Here is a 23538-nt window from a genome sequence, read left to right on the forward strand (position 1 = left end):
CAGGTTGTCTACCTCCCGTCTGTAAACAGACTCATCTCCATCAGAGATGAGTCCGATGAGGGTGTATCATCTGCAAACTTCAGGAGTTTGACGGGCTGGTGCCTGGAGGTGCAGCTGTTGGTGTACAGGGAGAACAGCAGTGGGGAAAGAACACAGCCTTGGGGGGAGCCAGTGCTGATGGTCCTTGTCTCGGAGACTTGCTTCCCCAGTTTCACATGCTGCTTCCTGTCAGACAGAAAGTCTGTGATCCATCTGCAGGTGGAGACAGGCACACTCAGCTGGAGGAGCTTGTCCTGGAGCAGGGCAGGGATGACCGTGTTAAAAGCAGAACTGAAATCTACAAACAGGATCCTGGCGTAGGTTCCTGCTGAGTCCAGGTGCTGCAGAATGAAGTGGAGAGCCAGGCTGACAGCATCATCTACAGACCTGTTGGCTCTGTAGGAAAACTGCAGGGGGTCTAGAAGAGGGTCTGTGACGGCTTTTAGGTGAGGAAGCACAAGACGCTCAAAAGACTTCATCACCACAGAGGACAGAGCGACAGGTCTGTAATCATTAAGTCCAGAGGGTTTCGGCTTCTTCGGAACAGGGATGATGGTGGAGGTCTTGAAACAGGCTGGAACGAAGCATGTCTCCAGTGATTCATTAAAGATGTCAGCGAAGACTGGAGACAGTTGATCAGCACAGTGTTTCAGGGTGGAGGGGGAGACAGAGTCAGGTCCTGCTGCTTTGCGGGGCTTCTGCCTCTTGAATAGCCTGTTAACGTCTCTCTCCTGTATAATGAGCTGGGTCTCTGGGCTGGGGGGTCTGGAGTGTTAGACTGTGGGGGGCTCTGATCCCCTGCTGGGGTGTGGGGTGTGGGGCCGGTGTGAAGAGGTGGGCTGGAGGTGTGAGGTGGGGGGATGGGGTCGTAAACTGACCATTGCCTTTCAAAGCGACAGTAGAACTCGTTCAACTGGTTTGCCTGGCGCAGGTCGTTGGTGGAGTGGGGGGGTGATGGCTTGTAATTGGTTACTTTTTTCAAGCCTTTCCAGACAGAAGCGGTGATCAGAGAACTGTTGTTGGAGTCTCTGCGTACTGCCGTTTAGCAGCTCTCACTGCTTTGTCAAACTCACGCTCAGCTGTCCTGAAGCTGAATGAAAGGCTGGAATAGCAGGACGCAAAATTTAAGCATGTTTTAAGTGAGAGTGAGCGCTGTCATGTGCACGTTGGTCTCACCCTTCACACTGATGCTCCTCAGGTCAGTGATCTTCATCAGTATCTTGGGGAACATGCAGGGTTTATCAGGCCTCCTCCTCCTCACATAGATCTGCACAAACACGAGGATTTAAAAAGGAAAAGAGACACTTTTATCTGTTTTTGCTCCTTTTTGATATTTTCCTTTGGACAAATTATATGCTCATTTTATACTGGGGAGATAAAGATTTTTTGTGCTTTTTCACCAAAATCCAGTGGAGCAAATAGAGAAAGTTACTTAATTCCAACACGTGTCGCTCTTTATTTGTGTTGTGCTGTTTGTGTGCTAAATCTCTTTTTATCCTTCAGACAGATGATGAAGCAGCTGTACCACACATCATATCTTATTTTATCCCTTGTAACTGACAGCTCTGAGGTGAGGGTGTCTCTTTTTTTAAATATGTCGTCTCGGCTCCTCTGTGCTTGCGTCTCTTCCTCGGCTACTGAGTTCACATCTCAGGAGTGAGGGACTAAAAGGATTCAGGGACGCACAAACTGAGAAATGAGAAGGAAGGAGGACACTCACTTCCTATGCTAACAGCCGGCATCACACACAGATTACCCACAAGGCCACTTTCTTAAAGGAGAAGGCTCAGCTGGGGACAGTAATCTGACGGTATGAATTATGAGCAAAACAAACTAAAAAACAAAAACTTTGGTTTCACTATCAGCAAATATCCACATTCGGGTTGGAACTAAAAGCACTGGATCGAACCTTCTAATTCTGTGACAGATTTATTTACCGTTGTAGAATTTTACTGCCAACAAATCCAATGAAAACCAAAGACTCATGGTGTTTTATTTATTTACTGTCTCTGCTCAAAGCCATAAAGCACCACAAACTAATAAACACACCAGTGAGCTGCTGCTGCTGCACTGTGACGGCTTCTTTCATTACCATCAACACACACACTGGAAATGATTTCACCTCAGGCCAACACACAGCGTCCTGCTGCTCCAAAGTGACTAAATTAAACAATCGATTTTAAAGGCTTCAGTAGAAGCAAACAGGGAGGGTACATTTACTCCACTTATGAGCTAATATTTTTTGTCTGTTTCAGTACACATCTTTGTTTTGAACGTGATTACTGCGGTAATAAGTTCCTGTCAAACCTTCAAGGCTTCCAGCATGGGCTCCTGAAGAACATCCACCTTCTCCGACTCCTCCAGATCCTGACGGTCTGCACAGAAACACAACAAAAAACACAAAAGTAAACGCACCGCTACGAAGCATCGCCTTTACATGAACTCCGTAAGACACGTTTTCCTTTAACCCTCGTGTCGTCCTGCGGGGCAAATTTTAAAGTTTTAAAGTTTGAAAATGCGGGGAAAAAATGTTTTCACAGTGAAACTTCTTTCAACATTTTTGGGAAATCTTTGAGCTTTTTTTGGTGGAAAACAAAATAAATGTTAAAAATGTTTCTCAAGAACATTCACACAAAAAAATCTACCAAAATCCAGCGAAATTCACTGGATTTTGGCTGATTTTTAGGTGAATGTTCTTAAAGAAAATATTAGAAATTCTACTGATTTATATATGGAATTGCTTTAGATATTTTTAGGATTTTTTTGGAAGATTTTTACGCCTTTTTAAATAAATATTCACAAGAATTTTCTTTCCAAATTTGTTTTTTTTAATAAAACTTTTAAGGGAAACTTTTAAGAAATTATTGGAATTGTCTTCCTGAAGATTCTCCAAATTTTCAGAAATTTTGAGAATTTTTTGGATTATTTTTAGACAAGGAAACAATACTTTTGGTGCCCGTAAATGAGGACAACAGGAGGGTTAATCTTCATCCGGAGGCGGTGGGTGCAGTACCTCCACAGAGCAGGCAGATGGCGCTCAGCAGTCCGGTCTCTGCATCGTCCATTTCCAGCGGCAGCAGCTGGTTGGCGAAAGAGAAGACGAGGTCTGTGAGAGGTCCAAAGCCAGCGTTGTGCATCTGGGTGCGGTTCAGGGTCAGTCCATCTGAGAAGGTCATGGTGTCCTGGTCTGGGGTGTAGCGGGTGCAGATCCTCAGAATCTGGGGAAAGTGGCCGAAATAGGAAAGGAAAACACTTGGGATGAATTATTTCAAGGTGGACTTTTTATCCACAGCTGGACGCCTCTCTGTGTGGGAATTCCGTCTTTGTTTGGTTGAACTTGTGCGGCAGAAACTCACCAGTATGTCGAGGCAGGCGGCTTTGAGCAGCGTGATCTGATCAGCGATGGTTAGCGTGGTGAAGCCGGGAAGCTGCTTGGCGAACTCCACCGTCTTGATGATGCATTTGGTGGACAATTCGCTGAACTTGTCCCAGAGGCTGACGTCCAGAGCGACACGGTGCTCAGCGCTGTTGCTCTGCAGGTCGGGAGGGAAGGAGGAGACGCAAAGCTTTCAAGAAAGCCGTGGAGCACACCTGGACTGGGACTTTTTGAAACAGAACATGCTTGTTTGTGTGTTTTTGCCGAGTTTTAGTGTCAGTACCGTGGTGTATTTCCCCAGCTGACCGAGCGAAGGGAACGTGTCCTGATGAGCTCGACGAACTCGTTCAATCATCTGCTCCGTGTCGGCTGACAGGACGTAGATCTCTGCCTCCCCCTGCCTCTTCTCCTCCTTCTTCTTCTTTGTTCTGTCATTTCGCACCACTGTAGGTGAAAATCAACGCAGGATTTAGCTCAGAAGTTTCAGGTACAACTGTCTAATGGCATCTAATACAACAAGTCTGTCCTAAATTGTACTTTTGTGACGCTTCTAAACTGTTGTCAGGAAGGTGATGATACGACTTTATGCTTATAATTACAGTCATAGCGGGTGGTGGTCAACTGCACGACAACAATAGACTGAGACAGACTTTATTAAACCCAGAGGGAAATTCTGTTGTAACAGCAGCGGGGTATTCAACAACAAAGGGGGCAAACAACACGACAACACAGAATATTAGGGTCAGGTATGAAGTGAAGGTAACAGAAAATTAAAAACATGAGCACTTTTATATGTAATCCAGTCCAGTATGCCACTTAAGGTGGTTGTTTATAGACTTTCTGACCTTTTCTACACCTAAAGCAACAGTTCATTATCAAGCGGAAATATTCATATTTGCTTTCTTCCACAATTTCAGATTAGAACGTTCACCACACCACGATATCTGCCTGTTTATATAATCAATATAGGACTACAGCAGCTTAGCTTAGCACAAAGATTGTTAACAGCTCGTGCATGAAAAATGTAAGTCGACCAGTTTGCAGATGCATGGGTCCTGTTCATGACGATTGTTTTCACTGAAAATGAGCTAAAATGAGCACAGAAAGGATTCATCTCATGTTGCATAATGAAAATTGGGTCAAATGAATCCGTCCACTCTTTCCAAAGGAAGCAGAATCTGCCTTGAAGCTCCTGCATATTACATCTCATTTGTTTAATCTGAACAAGAACAACTGGATGCAGTCTTCCATCTGTCCGGGGTTCATTTTTGGCCGGAAGCTTGGACTTCCTGAAGCTTCCCCTGGTTGCTAGGTAACCGCGCTGTTATGATGAGACCTGATTAAACAAACAGGACCGAGCAGATGCTTATGAGGTACCAGGAGGCAGATTCTGTCACCTTTTAGCAGAGCCAAGCCCCTTGTTTCCTGTCTTTATGCTGAGCAAACCCTTATTAGTGAGCGATGACAGTGACAGTGGGATCGCTTTCCATTTGGATCAGTAATTCCTCAGAATCACACACACGGACCAGCTGCTTTAAAGAAAACCGCTCCATCGTGTAAAATATTCATCTCCCTCCATGTTGGCTTTTCACACCATCTGAGCTTATGTTTAATATTTTCGTATCATTATTTTTTGTCTGCTTCTCAGAGTCGACACCAAAAGTTTGGAATTGATTCCGTGTATTTCTCTCATCAAAATAACTGAACTATCTCTAAAATCTCAGCACAACTTGCATATTTAACAGCAGCAGGAGTAGAAGTGGAGCATTTTTCAGTGACTTTTGTTTCCTCAAACTCTCAAATTAAACTGTGGTCGATGGTAATTCTGGTGAATTTCTGGAAGAATTCACGAGGAAGAATCCGGGTTGCCGATGAAATCCCAATGTGAGGGAAAACCTCATTAAAAAGTGCTCATTTTTGACAGTTTGGTCGATATTTGTGCAATGGTTCTATCACTGAAATAGGAAATGCTCTTTTAAGACGCAGTTTACATTGAATTTTTTGCACAGTTACTTTGTTAATGTTGAATAAAATCTTTTAAATTTTCCCCTTATGGTTATTGTCAGCAACAAAACCAACAAAGCGTCTTTTACAAAATGTTGGACAGCTCATTAAAACCTTAAACCAGGGCTGTAAAACTCATTATATAATTACAGTTCAGGTTCCACATTCAGCCCAATTTGATCTCCAGTAGTAATCATAACAGAATAGCCTATAAACAATGACGAAGGAAAATTTTTTCTTTGTTTTAGTGCAAAAAAGTTCACATTTAAGGAATTAGTTTTTAAAAAACATTATCAACAACTTACTTTATGATCAAAACGACAAAAGTCAGACAAAAAAGACAAAAACCAACAAAACCAAGGCAAAATATTACAAAAATTAGACATAAATAGACAAAAGACTAAACAAATGACACAAAAGAAAATAAAAAAGAGACAAAAAAATTACACAAAAAAGTTGCAAAGCGACAAAAAAATTGACAAATGACACAAACAGGCAAAAAATGACAAAAGCGAGAAACGAAACGACAAAAAAACACAACACGGCAAAAATGAGGCACAAAACAATAAATAAAGCAAAACACAAAGTGATAAAAACCAGACAAAAGACACCAGCAACACAAAAAGGAAACACAAAACGAGAGACAAAAACATGAGACAAACGACAAAAGTCAGACAAAAACCAACAAAACCAAGACAAAACATGACAAAAATGAGACACAAAATGACAGAAGACGAAACAAGTGACACAAAAGAAAGCTAAAAAAAAGACAAAAAATTCCACAAATGACAGAGGTAAAAAAAATGACAAAAAAGGGGGGAAAAAACAACAAAAAGAAGACAAAATTTCACAAAAATGAGACAAAACGATAAAAGAACAATGAGCAATCCAGTATTTTACTTGATGATCAAAACAACTAGAAATGTATTTTAAAATTACAGTTTTACTAGTTTACAATTTCCCGTTGATGTCTTCTGTCATTTTTACCCTTTGAGGGCCGCTTTTGGGCCCACGGGCCACATGTTGGACACCCCTGCCTTAAACCACCTCATCGGGCACATTATTCAGCCTTTAAAAACGACATAATCACGAGCCAGATACTGTATCTTCTCATGATGTCAGCGGCTTATCTCAGCTTGGGCTGGGTTGTTACAAATTTGTAACAGGAAGCCTGGATTACAAACTCATAAGGTGTGTCCAGAGTCCCTCTTTTGTTCTCTTGCTCAGCACTCCCTGTGCAGCAGACAATACTTCACTGTACTGTGACTAATAAATTGACATTTCAGACGCTCATGAATCACTACCATTGGACGTCATCACTGGCAGGGGCAGGGGGAAGCGCCCAGCAGCAACTTTCCTTTACATTAAAAGCATTGCGCTGCAGGGACTGTTAGCAAAACACTAATGTACACAGAATGGCAGCCTTTTTTTTGGTCACTTATGGGAAATTTTGAGGACACTGCACAGTAAACACACAGTGATTTAAGCGTCCATTTACCAGAAACGGGCGACAGGATGGGGCGGTGTAAACGGCTGCACTATGGGAAAGGAAACATCCAGTATTTTAGGGGCTTGACTCATCCCACCGACTAAATTTCAAGACGCCTTAGCCTCTGCAGTGTCAGCTGCGTGGAAACGTAAGGCTAAATCTCTGGAGTGCAGTTTAAAGATGTGAAACAGCAGATGGGAGAGCGATGCAGGAGCGGAGGAGTTAACTGTGAACGACCAGCAGAGGGAGGCAGACGTCGAGGTTAAAGCACATCACTGCTGAAAATACACAAGTCATCGAAAGTGCAGCTCTTCAAAAACACATGAACAAGCATTAACCTTCTAGAGTAAAGAGGCTTCAGATGCTTTTCACCCATTTGTACACGGAGCAGCATACTCACACTCTTTGGACATGCCCACATCGAGGCATTTCTGCAGCCGACAGGACTGACAGCGGTTCCTCGTCACTTTGTTTATGACGCAGACTTTGTCTCGGTGGCATGTGTACACCATGTTCTTCTGGATGCTCCTCCGAAAGAAGCCCTGACAGACAGAAACGGAGGCAGAGGTTGACAGAGAGAAGCAGGGGAGCAGAAAACAACACAACACCGTGAGCATGTGTGGGTGCTGTGGTTGTTTTTTTTGCACTGAAAACGGGGATGACTACTGCACTGCACATCACCTCCACATATTCTGGGATGCCCACAAATCAACCGTCATTGGAAAGAAATACATAAAGGCACAGAAATTATTCTTAACCCACTACTACTACTTAATCCACTACTAAAAAATACATCAGTTTTATTTTTTAAATATTATTTTCTATTATATATTATTTTTGCTCAGTGTGTCTATATTTGGGTTTATATACATATAAAAACATTTCTGGGGTTTATTTTATTTTGCTCATTTTTTTTTCCTATATTTGGGTTTATATACATATAAAAACATTTCTTGGGTTTATTTTATTTTATTTTGCTCATTTTTTCTATATTTGGGTTTATATACATATAAAAACATTTCTTGGGTTTATTTTATTTTATTTTGCTCATTTTTTCCTATATTTGGGTTTATATACATATAAAAACATTTCTGGGGTTTATTTTATTTTATTTTGCTCATTTTTCTCTATATTTGGGTTTATATACATATAAAAACATTTCTTGGGTTTATTTTATTTTATTTTGCTCATTTTTCTCTATATTTGGGTTTATATACATATAAAAACATTTCTGGGGTTTATTTTATTTTATTTTGCTCATTTTTTCTATATTTGGGTTTATATACATATAAAAACATTTCTGGGGTTTATTTTATTTTATTTTGCTCATTTTTTCTATATTTGGGTTTATATACATATAAAAACATTTCTGGGGTTTATTTTATTTTATTTTGCTCATTTTTCTCTATATTTGGGTTTATATACATATAAAAACATTTCTTGGGTTTATTTTATTTTATTTTGCTCATTTTTCTATATTTGGGTTTATATACATATAAAAACATTTCTTGGGTTTATTTTATTTTATTTTGCTCATTTTTCTCTATATTTGGGTTTATATACATATAAAACATTTCTGGGGTTTATTTTATTTTATTTTGCTCATTTTTCTCTATATTTGGGTTTATATACATATAAAAACATTTCTGGGGTTTATTTTATTTTATTTTGCTCATTTTTCTCTATATTTGGGTTTATATACATATAAAAGCATTTCTTGGGTTTATTTTATTTTATTTTGCTCATTTTTCTCTATATTTGGGTTTATATACATATAAAAACATTTCTTGGGTTTATTTTATTTTATTTTGCTCATTTTTCTCTATATTTGGGTATATATACACATAAAAAAATTCTTGGGTTTATTTTATTTTATTTTGCTCATTTTTTTCTATATTTGGATTTATCTATATATCTTTTTTTTTTTTAATTATTTGTTTTGCTCATTTTTTTCTCTATATTCGGGTCTTACACGGTTAATACTTATCTACCATTTGATTTTTAAACCGTAGATTTGGGATACATTTCACCAGAGGTCAAAAACATAAATAGATACTCAGTATTTTACTATCTGCAGCGGAAAACACAATAACAAATCGATGGTTGACGCCAGAAGAAGCAACAACAATGACCTGGACAGACGTAACCATGGGAATTTATAGGATGGAAAGAACAACCTTTACTGTTAAACTGAAGGTGGATTCTTTTGTGCAGCACTGGGAGGGATGATGGGACGGCTGCATGAATACGGACTCAAAATCTTCTAAATGAAGGAAATGTTTTTGTGTTTTATTTATCGACTTATTAGTTGATTCTTTGCTTTGAAATCCTGCATGCCAAGGCGATAATGAGCCGCTGTAAATGTTGCTTTTTACATCCACTCTCTGGATGTACACCCCCTGTCAAAAGTTTTGAGACGCGTTCTCATTTATTTGAATGAGAAAGTGTCTCAAAACTTTTGACAGGGGGTGTAGATAGTTTGTGTACATCTAATTTTTTAGATGTTGTAAAAATGTAACTACTTTCAGCAAAAAGAGAATTTAAAAAAAAAAAACAAAACAGGGATGACTTTGAAGTTCGATCCAAACCTGCACCGCTACGTAAAACGAATTTATCCTGGCGATTCATTTAGCTGATGTTGGGCTGGTAGGGGGTCGCTGCAGGGTCTGACTACAGGAGCACTTAAAAACCCACACACTGATATCACAGCAGATATTAATTGCAGCCACAGACTCTTTGTTGCGTGTGTGGGATTAGATGAGGCAAAGAGGCTTACTGATCCTTGGGGTGCTATAAAGGTCGTGACCTCTTCACGGACACATTATGCAAATCCCCGGCAGTCGCACGCTCTCCGTCGCCATTTCATTCAGGTTTTACAGCCTGGATCTGTCCTCCGCTGTGGCCCAGTGTTGTAACCGTGTGTTTGTGCAGGTTTTACACCGCTGTGCTGCCTACCTTACAGCCCTCACAGGCGCTGACTCCATAGTGGTATCCTGAAGATTTGTCCTGACAGACGAAGCAGGGTTTGTAGACACGAGGTGGAGGTGGAGGTGAAGGAGGGCTGGGCACCAGAAGATCCTCCCCCGAACTCGTGCTCTCGGTCTCTATAGCTGCAGAAGGAGAGGGATTACATTTGGTTGCTTCAGTTTGCTCAGACTATTACAGTTGTTTACTAGAAATGACTTCTGATATCCAATAAAACGGTGTTTATGCAAGTCTGGAGGAAAGATGGGTCAAAGTTGGCTCAGGCTGAGTATATTTTGGACACAAACTACACCCAGCTGTTAGCTATTAATTAGCCATTAGTTGTATCATAAACAGAATTACCAAAAGCTGGCTTCATAGTAGGAAATAAGCAAAATATCCATCCAAGACAGAAAATGCACAGATTTCAAGACTTTTTGGACAAATTTGAGGCATTCTGAACAACTTTAATGCCATTTTGAACTTTTTTTTCTGGGACATTTCAAGCATTTTTGACAGTTTTCATTAATTTCTCAACAATTTGTGAGTAATTATGTATTTTTAAATTGTTTTGCGTGTCGATTTTGCCATTTTGTTTCACGGTTTTGTCATTTTTTGTCTCGTTTGCACATTATTTTGCTGCTTTGTAACTTTTTTGTCAATTCTGTTTTGTATCATGTCTTGTTTTTGGTCATTTTGTGTCTCGCTTTTGTTGTTTGCGTGTCATTTTTGTAATGTTTTGTCCTGTTTTTGTCTTGTTTAAAAGTAAAATGTGACATTATTCAGCTCCAGATACTAAATGTTGTGTTGTTTTGTCGATAAACTGTAAGTTGTAATGTGTAAACGATAAAATGAGGAATAATGTTGTTGAGATATCATTTTTTTTAACAAATTTCAGTTTGTTCATGATGTTTTGTAAGAAGATAGTTAACTGAACGTGAACACTTTCAGAATATACTTAAACAAAGGAAAAATTTGTGGTTATTTTTGGGTTATTATGCTGTGGTTTTACTGGTCCTTTCTACTTTAGATCAAACTGGGCTGAATGTGGCTCCTGAACTAAAATGAGTTTGACACCCCGGCCCTAAAGCCTTAAAAAACAGAACCTATGAAAGAACTACAGAGAGAAGTCCTCAGGAGCCGTTTTTGTTCAGGAAAGATGTAATTATTTGGCATTAGTCATGTTTCATGCTGTCTGGGGGATGATGATGAGAGAAACAGCTGATCGGTCATGAGTTGAATGTCTGCGTCAGAACCTTTATTAAACAGGAGGTTTCATCTCCCATAAATGCAGCAACTCTTTCTCAAAAAACATCAAAAACTGCCCCGAAAACTCTACAATCTACGAGGTGCAGAAACAGATGATCTCAGCTCTAATAACACACATTTTCATACAAACAACCGGTGAGGAAAAAAAGCTCCACATAAAGGGAATTGTGCGTCTTAGCTTTCCTGCAGCCGGTTAGCTTAGCTTAGCATAAAAACTGGAAACAGGACTAGCAGTTTGACTCTATCCAAAGGTAACAAACTCTAAATTGCAGTAATTAACACACTAGTCACAAACGTCATTTGGTTTTGTCGGTGAGAGAACAATAGTTGGGTTTCCATTACAGTTTTTCGCAAAATAAAAGCGATATTTCTAAAATTTCGACAAAGTATATTTGCGCTTTGAACGTGTTTCCATTGATGGTTGTTCTGGGCAGAAGCATCGTAACTCTCGTAAAATATCATCCCGCGAGATTTCACTGCAGGAAGATGGACGCCAAAAACCTGTTGCGTGTAGGTGTTGTTATGTTTACATCGACTGCGGTTGCCTTGACAGTTTTGCAGAAGAGACGAAGACTACGGGCGATGGTTCATAGGCGAAATAATGGCAAGGAAAGTCTCGGTCTCCTCTTCTGTCCACACGTACCGCGCCATGTTTACTCCGAGAGAACTGGTCATGTGACCAGGTACGATGACGTATAATTGCGGAAAAAGTGTTTCCATTGCACTTTTGCGATATTTTTCCAATATCGAAACGTCTGAAAAACCACCTCATGAGAGCGTAAAAACTTTTTAGTGATATTTTAGTCCTTTTTCGAAATTCAGGTGTTTCCATTACCAGTTGTTTATTGCGCTACTTACATTTTGCGCATATCTAAGGTTAATGGAAACGCAGCTACTGATGAGTGATTTCTTAATCTAACACAAACAGTCATGATCCCTTTCCTTCCTGCTAATCTTGACAAAAGGTTGCTGTTTGATTCAAGCCAGTGTTTTTTTTCTACCATCTGTAGCTGAAGCCTGAATATATTTACAGTTAATAGCTGGAATTACAGCGGACTTGGAATAACGTTTTACAAACATGTACACAACAGAAGCAGCTTTTTTTTGTGTGGAATTAGCAACACGTCTCAGTAAAAGCACCCACATTACATGTGGTTTGAACAGAAGATTGGAAGAATAATGAAAAATGGGAACAATCTACGTAAACTTTCTAAATCTATCACTGCAGCCGAGTTGGCCAAAAGTTCTTCGTCGTCTTTTTTTTTTTTTTAACATTTGTGCAAATGAATCACGCCACTTTATTCCTTATCTTTGCCATTTTTTTGCTCTGTAAATCAAATGTCCTGCGTTCTGCTGTGAGAAAAACATCAGAAACCAAAAGGGACAAATGAATATTTCATCATTTCTGGCTTGGTTTGGTGCTTCATCCATCCATCAGAGCGACCGTTAATTCTCAGCAGATAACTAAGTGTGATTTTTATTGGGCTTTATTCACTATTTTATCATTTTAATACTTTTGCTAATTTAATGAGAATTGCTCATGAATGTGGTTGAAAAGTGATGAAATGCTTCAGAAGTGCATTACGGAAAATGTCACATTACGTCTGCTATAAAGCGTAATTAAACATGATGGAGTTTTAGCCGCTGTGTGTTTTTTATTGCCGCCGACAGCCCTCTGTGGGCAGGACTGGACCGCACAAATCCTAAAATCAGACTAATGAGTTTTCTGTTATTGGACTTTTAAAGAAGAACGCTTGGAGTGAAGCTACTTTCACTGAAAATAGAAGCTCCATGTCTGAAAAAAGGAAGTGTTTTCTCCTGAATATTGCACAACAGCGGTCAGATTATTATTTCTCAAATGTCCTGTAATCATTTGTCAGCTTAACCCTGTAAAACCCACTGTTGCACAATTAATGATTTTCTTTTTTGTCGATTTTTTTTTCTCATTTTCTTCTATATTTGGGTTTTACATTATTATTATAATTATTTATATTTTTTGGTTTTATTTTTCTGCATTTGTTTAAATATATCCGTATTGTTTTTGTTCCCCCCCCCCATTTTCTTCTATATTTAGGTTTATATATTATTATGTATTATCATCATTATAATTTATATTTTTAGTTTCATTTTTACATATAAATAATTTTTTGTATAATTTATTTTTTTGCTTATTTTTCTGTTCACTATTACAGAAATACAACATCAGTTCCATTTTTAAAAAATATTTTCTATTTTATATATACCTTTTTTTGCTTATTTTTTGGTATTTGTTTATATAGACAGACAGACAGACAGATATTTTCTTTTTTATCTTCTGCTCTTTTTCTTCTATATTTGGGTTTCTATATTATCATTATTATTTCTATTTTTATTTTTATTTTTTGCTCTTTTATTGATACATATACATAATTTTTTATTTTTATTTATTTCTTTGCTCATTTTTTTGTCTATATTTGGGTGTTACAGAGAAAGTTCTGTCCCAGATGATCAGGTTTGACCGTAACAACCTCGCTCAGTCTCATCCGTCGTCTTCTTTTCCTCCACAGGCGGACTGTGATATATTTTGAGCTCCTGGCCCCTCAGACTAAGAAATCAGGATCATCTGTGACTCCTCCCCTACTCCCTCTTTCACTCTGCCTCCTCTAACCTCTAACCTAACACACTTAAACACACACACATACACATTAGCCTCCCCTCCCCCTGCTTTAGTAGCCATACCAGACATTCCACTATGGAGGAGATTCAACTCCCCTCTCCTGCTCTGCTCTGTTTACAGAGAAGAAGAAAGAGAAGAAATCCTCCTCCTCCTCCTCCATCACACCATCTCTCCACTGTTTGTCTTCTCTCCCTTCTCACTGGCACTCTAGCCAACAGTTCCCTAAAGCACTTTCTGACCAGTTTTTAAACTTCTCTCAGTTCTTCTCTAACACCCCCTCCTGCCTCCGAGTCGCTCTGTTTTCATCTGTGTGTTCATTAATCTCTTCCTATTGCTTCTCACTTCTGCTTTATCGTGCAGGATGTGACGCACGCGGCAACGTGTCCGAGCAAAAGAGCGCTGCGTTTACTGGAGCCGTAGGTTTTTGTTCTGGAGAAACGCTTTTGAAACGAGACGTTTTAACAGAGGGGGACGTCGGTGACTCATCTCTCAGGACGGGTCTCAGGAGGAAGATCGTCCTCCCATCTGAATCAGATAAGGTCATTGACGTTTATATAAATTCACTGAACATCTGTAGACGTTTAGTGAAAATGAACAAGCACAGTTTTAGATGCAATAACAATATCTGAAGAGTCAAAAAGGCACACGTCCAGATGTACTGTATGCTTTAATTAATCTGTCAGTGAGTGTGTTCATTTCTTAATTGATCATTTGCTCAAAATTGCGTCAAAGTTTTTGGCACAGAAAATGGTGAAAAGTGTCTCCAAACACTCAAGATGCCATCCTAAAAAGATTTTCCCTTTTTTTGTCATAGAGGAACAAGGAAACCAGAGAATCAGTATTTTTTTTTAGAATTCTCAAACTGATTGGTGAATCATTTATTATTTAACTACAATTTAATTGATAGATTCTGCAGCTTTAATCCAAACATCCTAAGAATATCACAAAAAAATTACATTAAATAAACCGACCTCCTTGAAAGTACACAGATTTCCACAGACTGACCTTTCTAAAAACAATCCCTGTCAACTGTCAACAGTACAGATTAATTTGACAGCAAAGTGCTCCACAACGACATTCCTAACAATCAAGACCAGATCACATCACTCGGACTTGCTGAACGGAGCTTTACTGGAGGATTTTATCGATCTCTGGCCACAGGAACTCTGCAGAAGTCCTGATGGCAACAACTCACATCCACCAGAGAGAGGCTGTGATCCATCACTGAGAACTGCCTGTCGTTTCCTCACCGCCTGGGATCCACAAAAAGTAGCGTCACACTGTGTTGTTGTTGTTGTTGGAACTGTCAACGAATGACCAATAAAAACAGAATCTACCCGGCACTACAGCTTCCACGTTAAGGAACTGATGCTGTGCATTCACGGTTCCCTCATGATGAATTTTAACGACTTTAAATAAAAGACACTGAGCTTAAAGACTTGAAGATCCACTATTTAGCAGCGTTAGCATGTTAGCATGCTAGCAGGGGTGTCAAAGTCATTCTAGTTCAGGTTCCACATTCAGCACAATTTGATCTCAAGTGATCCGGACCAGTAAAATCACAACATAATAACCTAGAAATAACGACAACTCCTAATTTCTCCTTTGCTCTAGTGCAAATAGAATTCACATTTAAGGAATTACCTTTTTGCAAAACATTATGAATAACCTTAAATTTCTGCAGAAAAATAAGTTCAGTTTCAACATTATTAAGCCTCAGATTTATCATTTCCACGTTACAACTTCCAGAGCACAGAGTGTCTACAAAGGAACACAACATTTAGTCACAGCTATCTGGAACTGTGTGATGTAATATTTTACTGTATAGTCAAAATGACAAAAGTCAGAGAAAAAAAAAGACAAAAAAACAACACAAACGAGACAAAATATTATAAAAATGAGAGTCAGAATGACAAAAACAAGACACGAAAACACAAGATGAGACAAACGATATGAAATAAAACAGAAAAGACCAAAAAATTTGTTACAATGCGACAAAAAATGGACAAACGACACAAGCAAGACAAAAAAAGACACAAAATGACAAAAACAAGACAAAAAATGACAAAACAATGCCGAAAAATAGACAATGCAAGACAAAAACACACAAAACGACAAAACAAAACAACAAATAAAGCAAAACACGAAATGAAAACAAAAGAAAAAACACAAGTGACACGAAAAGGAAACACAAAATGACAAAAATGAGAAACAAAACAACAAAAACATGAGAAAAATGACAAAAGTCAGACAAAAAAAATAACACTAACAAGACAAAATATTACAAAAACAAGACAAAAAATGACAAAAGAATGCCAAAAAATAGACAACGCAAGAGAGACAAAAACACACAAAATGACAAAACAAAACACAAAAAACACAAATAAAGCAAAACACAAAATGAAAAAGAAAAAACACAAGTGAGACAAAAAAGACAAAAGCGAAAAACAGAATGACAAAAAATAGACAAGGCAAGCGAGACAAAAAACACAAAACGATACACAAAGCAACGAATAAAGCAAAAACACAAAATGACCAAAATAAGAGAAAAAACACAAGTGAGACAAAAAGGAACCACAAAACGAGAAACAAAACGATAAAAACACGAGACAAATGACAAAAGTCTGACAAAAAAATAACACAAACAACACAAAATATTACAAAAAGAAGACACAAAATGACAAAAGAACAACGAGCAATCAAAATAACTTGTCACAGTCGAGAAATTATTTTATATTTACTAATTTACAGTTAATGTCTTTTCTGGAATTCTGACACTTTGCAAAGTCGTTCCACGGGCCGGATTGGACCCTCTGGAGGGCCGGTTTTGGCCCGTGGGCCGCATGTTTGACACCCTTGGCCTAAACAGAGGCTCACATGGCTGCTATCATAACTGCCCTTTATGCTGAGCCTGATATCACTCCCTGTACAATAGTAGTTTACTCTATGGTGGGCAGTAAACAGAGACTTTGAACACTTCAGCATTATCTAACCTCATCACTGGCCCTTTTATTGTTGCTCCGCTGTCATTTTTGTATCTATAAAAAGTGATGCATTGCACAACGGGGGTTGTTTGTGAAAAAGGCTGCAGGACTTTCTATTCAAATACAACAACAGTCGGTAAATAACGACATATGGCCTCGGCTTAGCTTGGTTTTCGCTGTTGTTTAATCTGCCAGTAATATTTTAGATTAACCGTCTGGTGCGTAACACGCCACGTAGATGAAAATATGACACCCGTGATGTTGTTAAATGTCTTGTTTAGCCCAAAGTCCAAACCCAAAGGTATTCAGTTTATTATCATAGATCAACAACAAGTCCTGTCGTTTGGTGTATTTGTTTTTCTTTACCAAAAAGAAAAAGATCAAAAAATGTCAGCTCTAGTAATTAAAGGACTATTGTGAACATACCCATAGTTTTGTCAAAAAAAAAGGTCACATTTCAAAGCCCTATTTCAGAATAAACGTTATAGTAGGGGTGTCAAACATGAGGCCTGTGGGCCAAAATTCCAGAGAAGACATTAACTGCAGATTATAAGTTTGTCAAACTATAAATTTAAAATAATTTCATAAATCATGACAAGTTGTTTGATCATAAAGTAAAATACTAGATTGTTCATTGTTCTTTTGTCGTCTTGTTTTTGCTGTTTTTTGTCAGATTTTTGCCGTTAGTCTCATGGTTTTCTTCTTGTTTTTGTCATTTTGTATTTTCTTTTTGCAATATTTTGTCTTATTTTTGTCATTTGTCTCGTGTTTTTGTTGTTTTGTTTCTCGTTTTTCTTGTTCGTGTGTCTCATTCTGGAAATATTTTGTTTCAAGTTTTTGTTGTTTTTTTGTCATTTTCTTTCTCGTTTGTGTGCATTTTTGTGTTGCTTTGTAACTTTTTTGTCAATTCTTTCGTCTTTTTTGTTTTGTTTCATGTCATTTGTCGCATTTACTGTCACTTTGCGTTTAATTTTTGCCGTATTTTGTCTTGTTTTTGTTATTTTTTGTCATTCTGACCATAAAGTAAAATACTATATTGTTCAGTTCCAGATGACTGAATGTTGTGTTCCTTTGTAGACACTGTGATCTGGAAGTTGTAATGAGGAAATGATGAACTGAGGCATATTGTTGTTCATCATGTTTTGTAGAAAGATAATTCCTGAAAGAATGGGAATGCACCTTATTGCACTAAAACAAAGGAAAAAAATTGCAGTTGTGGTTATTTATGGATTAAATGCGGTGATCACCTGAGATCAAACTTTGCTGAACCTGAACTTTCAGAGACGTTCACAGCGTTCCCATTCCAGCTTCATAAAGGTAAGCTTTTCAAAGGACCAGAATGGAATGGTGATTTGATAATGCATGTTTTGCGTCTCATCGCGATTCAATAAAAGCGACGTGGAGCCAGCAGAGAAGCCAGCTGGCTGTGACGACTCGTGTTCAGCTGCGGTTTGGTTTATCAGGCCTCTGTTTGTCCTACGCCTCTTATCGCTGTCACGATCTGTATCCTCCTGCTGAGCTTTAAACAAGGTGAAAGGGAAGGTCAGCTTTATTGTCATTACACAAGAAAGCAGCGATAGCGGCAGCATTGTGCACGGCAGTAAAAAAAACACGTTAAATTCTGTACAAAGGACAGTTTGCCGTTTTTTTACTGCATATTTTTGCTTATTCATCTGTATTTATGGTGGCAGGAACTGTCCTCTTTCTGCGGCAGCAATCAAATTTCTCCTCGGGGATTAATGAAATATTTCTATTCTAGTCTAAAATAAAGTACAAAATTTTACTTGATGCAAAATCCGTGTCGACACCTGCATCGCTTTGAAATTTCTGAGTGCATTTCCGTGCTAATAGACAAGTAAGCGTGCGGTGAAACGGCTACAATGGAGGGTCATAAATTTTAAAAACAGGGCTGCATTAATTTAAGCCACGGGGTTTTTCCAGGTCAACACAAGTCTGCTCCAGTTTTTGCTTTTGTGCAGCTGAACCGCACTCCCGGTCAGTTTAGCTCAGCTCTAACAGTGACAGCATTAAAACTTAGTCAGAGCTGGAGTAAGCTGTTTACCAAATCTGATGTAAAACGCTGCTAAACGGTCGCCCCGGGCGGTGCTGGATCCGCGCCAGCAGACCATTCCTGAACAGAGAGCAGCCGGCCCAGAGGCAGGAAGCTCATCGCCACGCTGGACTCTGCTCCAGAGACAGGTAACAAGGTGGAATCTGAACTTCTTAATCCTGGTTTTTGTGAACGCTCTGCTGAGTTGGGCTGACGTTAATCATCACCGCTAATCATTATTCTCTGATGTGAATCCAGAACTACTGATAAGCACATGAACAGTCTGATCCCATTGGCTAGTCCATGTATTATATTAACTTTCACCTAGATGCGGGTAATAATCATAAAATCCCCGGTAATATCCCTGTGATATGTAGTTTTACATCATAATATTACTCTAAACATTTATACCACCGTTCAAAAGTTTGGGGACACCCAGATAATTTCATGTTTTCCATGAAAACTCCCACTTTTATCCATGTGCTAACATAACTGCACAAGGGTTTTCTAATCATCAATGAGCCTTTCAGCACCATTAGCTAACACAATGTAGCTGGAAATGTTCCTCTGTACCCCTATGGAGATATTCCATTAAAAACTTCCAGCTAAAATAGACATTTATCACGTTAACAATGTCTACACTGGATGTATCATTCATTTTAGGCTATCTTCATGGAAAAAAAAACGCTTTTCTTTCAAAAATAAGGACATTTCTAAGTGACCCTAAGCTTCTGAGCAGTCGTGTATATCATGATGTAGCACACAGGAGAAATCCATTCACCATTATGGATTAAATAAGATGGAAATGTTTGTCTGTGGCTAACCAGGTTGAGTAATATGTGACAGATCAAGGTATTTGTTTACAATCAACAAGGCTGTAAATCCAGTGCTGCCAAGAAGCAGCGGCAGCCCATTGATTTGCTCACTGTGGCGTAATGCAGCCAGAGTTACAGCTTGAATTACGTGCACGCTGTTAAAGGTGCACTGAAGCCTCATGCATATCATCCAGCCAGGAGATTTCTCATTTCATTGCGGTGGCACTGCGGGGTTGCACAAACCCGATTTTTTATCACAACCTGAACTACAGAAAATGTAGCAAACATTTGAAGAAAAAACACCGTTTAAATTATTGATAAATGTTTCAAGTGCCAAACATTTGATGGCTCCGAGTCCTCATGCAGAATTTAATGCCTTTTTTTTCATGCTTTTCTTGGTGTGACATCATGGAGAATTTAATGTTTGAGGGTGATCGAGCAAAACAAGACATCAGGTGACGTTTTTCACCGCTACCTGATGTTCGACACATCAAATGATGAATTCATCGAGATCATCACCGGCATTACCACCAAAAATCATCACGAGTTGCAGTCTGGATTTTGGACATCGTTTGACAGACACATGGACAAAACAGACGTGTCAGATGGTGGCCTAGATTTCTTTATGACTGAGGCAGACGCTTAAAATGAAAGGCTATAAAAATGTAATGTCAAAATCAAACAGCAAAGTCATCATTATATTATCCAAATGTGCTGAAAATGTTCAAAAACGACAAGCACATACAAGACACTTTTTGTGTTCATAAACCTAAAAGTAAAAATTGCAAATTCAACATCTCCTGGATTTTAAACGAACAAAAAATTGTTTTGGTGACTAAACTCTGTGTTGTGGTTTTGTGTGCAGTGAGGGAATGGAGTCTAAAGACAGACACGTGTGGCGCTTCAACCGCAGTAGGAAACACTGAAAGCCTCAGGTTATATTACTGACGAGCTATCTGCAAATTAGACGGGCAAAGCACGACTTTTTGACTCGTTCCGAAGTCCCGCCATCACGCATCGAGCTCAAACTGTGAGCGCTTTTCTTTGACTACACTGGAAAAAATGCTCCTCTCAAAACAAGAGGAAAAAAACTGATTGCAAACAACTTTTACCTTGAAATAAGTGAAAAATCTGCCAATAGAACAAGTGAAACATGGCTTGGTAAGATTTCTTGAAATAAGATTTGATATTTAGAATATTGAGATCTTAAAATTAGCTGGGAAAACTTAAGCGTCTTAACCTTCCTGTTATCCTCATTTACGGCATCAAAAAATACTGTTTTCTTGTCTGAAAAAAAATCCAAAAATTCTGCAAAAAAAATCCCCAAATTTCTAAAAATTTGCAAAACCTTCAGGAAGAAAATTCCTTAAAAGTTTTTGTTTGTTTGTTTTTGTTTTAAATCCTCAAATTTGGCAAGAAATAAAAAATTTTAAAAGTTTATAAAAATTGTAAATATTTTCAAAAAATGAATAAAAATCTTCAAAAAATCCAAAAAATATCTAAAGTGATTACATATAGATCAGTAAACCTTCTAATATTTTCTTTAAGAACATGCATTTTTTGGGAATGTTCTTAAAGAAACATTTTATTTAACATTTGTTTTTTTCCACCAAAAAAAATTCAAAAATTTCCCAAAAAAGTTGAAAATGTGGACATCACAAGTTCCACTGTGAAAATATATACATTTTCCCACATTTTCAAACTTTAAAACGGGTCAATTTGACCCGCAGGACGACACGAGGGTTAAACTTATTTTGAGTTTTCTTGTAAAATTCAACTCAAAACAAGATAATTTCAAGATTGTTTGACTTAACAAGATATTTAAGATGCGTTGTCTTAAAACAAGTCCCTCCATCTGCTGAAATGTCACTTGTTAAGTGAATTTATCTTAAACCAAGTGAGATGAGACATTTTGACTAAAAATAAGACAAACAGACTTGGTAAGATTTAGAGTTTTTGCAGTGTATAAAACAGTGGGTCCAGATCACAAAGATGACTCGTTCTGCAGACATAGTGACCATTTTCAATCACTTTTCCCTCTGTGCTCTTACAAAAACTAAAACACAACCAGCTTCAGACTCCTCTTCTTCTACATTTAATGCTGCATCTGGGAGAGCTGCTAACTTAATATGAATTTACTGAGTTTTTAGAAAAGCAATAACCAGATATGCTTTCCAGGAAAAGTGGAAATGGGAACATTAACCAACAGGGAATTTTACTGGTGGCTATTTCATCCCTAGTATATGCAAATCACTCGACGCTGATTCCATATAACCCCGTTGGAATTTCCCTGCATTTCTTGCAGGCATGCACAAATGTCTATATGGACACACCAGCCAGCTGTTAGTAACAGGGTTTACTGTAGCACGCCGTACTGGAAGTAGACCACATGAAGCTTCAGGGGAAAAGAGCAGAGGTGACTTTATATGAGCGTAGATAGCATTTAGGATGTACTCAGTAAAGTAACAGCAGCTGTACAATAGAGAAAACCAGGCGTATTGTAATGCAGGGGTGTCAAACATGCGGCCCACGAGCCAAAACCGGCCCTCCAGAGGGTCCAATCTGGCCCTCAAGGTGTAAAAATCACAGAGAAGGCATTAACTGCAAATTGTAAAATTTGTCAAACTATAAATTTAAAACAATTCTTCGACCATGATAAGTTGTTTAGATCACAGAGTAGAATAGTAGATTGCTCTTTTGTCATTTTGTGTCTCATTTTTTGTCTTTATTGTTGTTTTTTTGTGTTTTTATGCCCTGTTTTTTAAAGTAAAATACCATATCATTCATTTTCAGATACCTGTGACTAAATGTTGTCGACACTCTGTGATGTGGAAGTTGTAATGTGTGGGTTATTCTGCTCTGAGTTCACTGCTCCGGCCCACTTCAGATCAAATTGTTCTGAATGTGGCCCATGAACTAAAATGAGTCTGACACTCCTGTTGTAATGGATCGGTATCAGGTGCTGATCTGTTCATTCTTACGCTCTGGATATGTTTTGTCTACCTCGTCCTGCAAAGCTGGGCTCTCTACTGAGGGAAACAATTTGCATCTTTACACCTCCTCTCTCAATGCAAACCCTCAGCTAAACTGACAAATTCACAAACTAGTGCGACCTTACAGCGAATAAGTTGTTAATTCTTTCCTCTTTGTGCCGTGTCGAATAGCAGAGATGTGAAGATGTGACATGAGAGAGGAAGAATGCGGACAAAGACGTGCTATGCCAGAGGACTGTGTCTAGAACGAATGAATTAATAACCAGCTTTCCACTGCCGCTCTTTTTAGCTTTTATCTGATGGTGGCGCGATTCCACACACACACACACAAACACACAAAAAGCAGAAAAACACGGATACGCAACCGTCCACCTCCTCCCCTTTTCACACAGTCACACTCAGGTCAAACTTGGTCGGTCTACCCTCACATTCCCAGACAAACTGTTAGTGTGAGTAAATGTATGTGCCTGAGTGTGTGCGTGTGTGTGTGTGTGTTGTGTGTGTGCGTCTCCGACAGACAGAAAGAGAGGTCATTCAGTGCAGAGAAGTGATGACTGGGCAGCTGACACAGGAAAGAAAGAGGCAGATAGAAGGAGAAATAAAGAGAGGGAGAGATGTAGGTCACTTCCCAATTGTCAGTGAGTCATTGCTCTGGATCACACACACACACACACACACACACACGCACACACACAACGAACCACAATGCCCCTGAGCCACTGCTTACATGTCGCTGCTGAATATGTGTGTGTGGCTGCGACTGTGCACGGCCTTTGACCTTTGAACTTGCTTGACACTCTTCATTCCAGTCACGCAACAAAAAGACACACACACACACACACACAAACGGAGGGCAATTCTCCCTGTCTTTACAGCTTGAATTTACGAGCACTCCTCTC

At 38.7% G+C, this 23538-nt stretch overlaps 1 protein-coding gene across 2 annotated transcripts in view; it reads right to left on the reverse strand.

Moving 5' to 3' along the window:
* Positions 1-23538, reverse strand: part of LOC110955468 (retinoic acid receptor alpha-B-like) — a 34926-nt gene that overhangs the window by 3015 nt on the left and 8373 nt on the right. For both annotated transcript variants that reach the window (XM_051941198.1, XM_022200476.2), the window contains 7 exons: positions 9864-10018; positions 7309-7450; positions 3699-3859; positions 3396-3572; positions 3053-3257; positions 2347-2414; positions 1216-1306 (listed from right to left, as the gene is read on the reverse strand). In XM_051941198.1, the coding sequence (XP_051797158.1) occupies positions 1216-1306; positions 2347-2414; positions 3053-3257; positions 3396-3572; positions 3699-3859; positions 7309-7450; positions 9864-10018 (999 nt within the window). The remainder of the gene's footprint in view (positions 1-1215; positions 1307-2346; positions 2415-3052; positions 3258-3395; positions 3573-3698; positions 3860-7308; positions 7451-9863; positions 10019-23538) is intronic.

This window comes from Acanthochromis polyacanthus, chromosome 21 (assembly GCF_021347895.1).
Source record: "Acanthochromis polyacanthus isolate Apoly-LR-REF ecotype Palm Island chromosome 21, KAUST_Apoly_ChrSc, whole genome shotgun sequence".
NCBI classification, from domain to species: domain Eukaryota; kingdom Metazoa; phylum Chordata; class Actinopteri; family Pomacentridae; genus Acanthochromis; species Acanthochromis polyacanthus.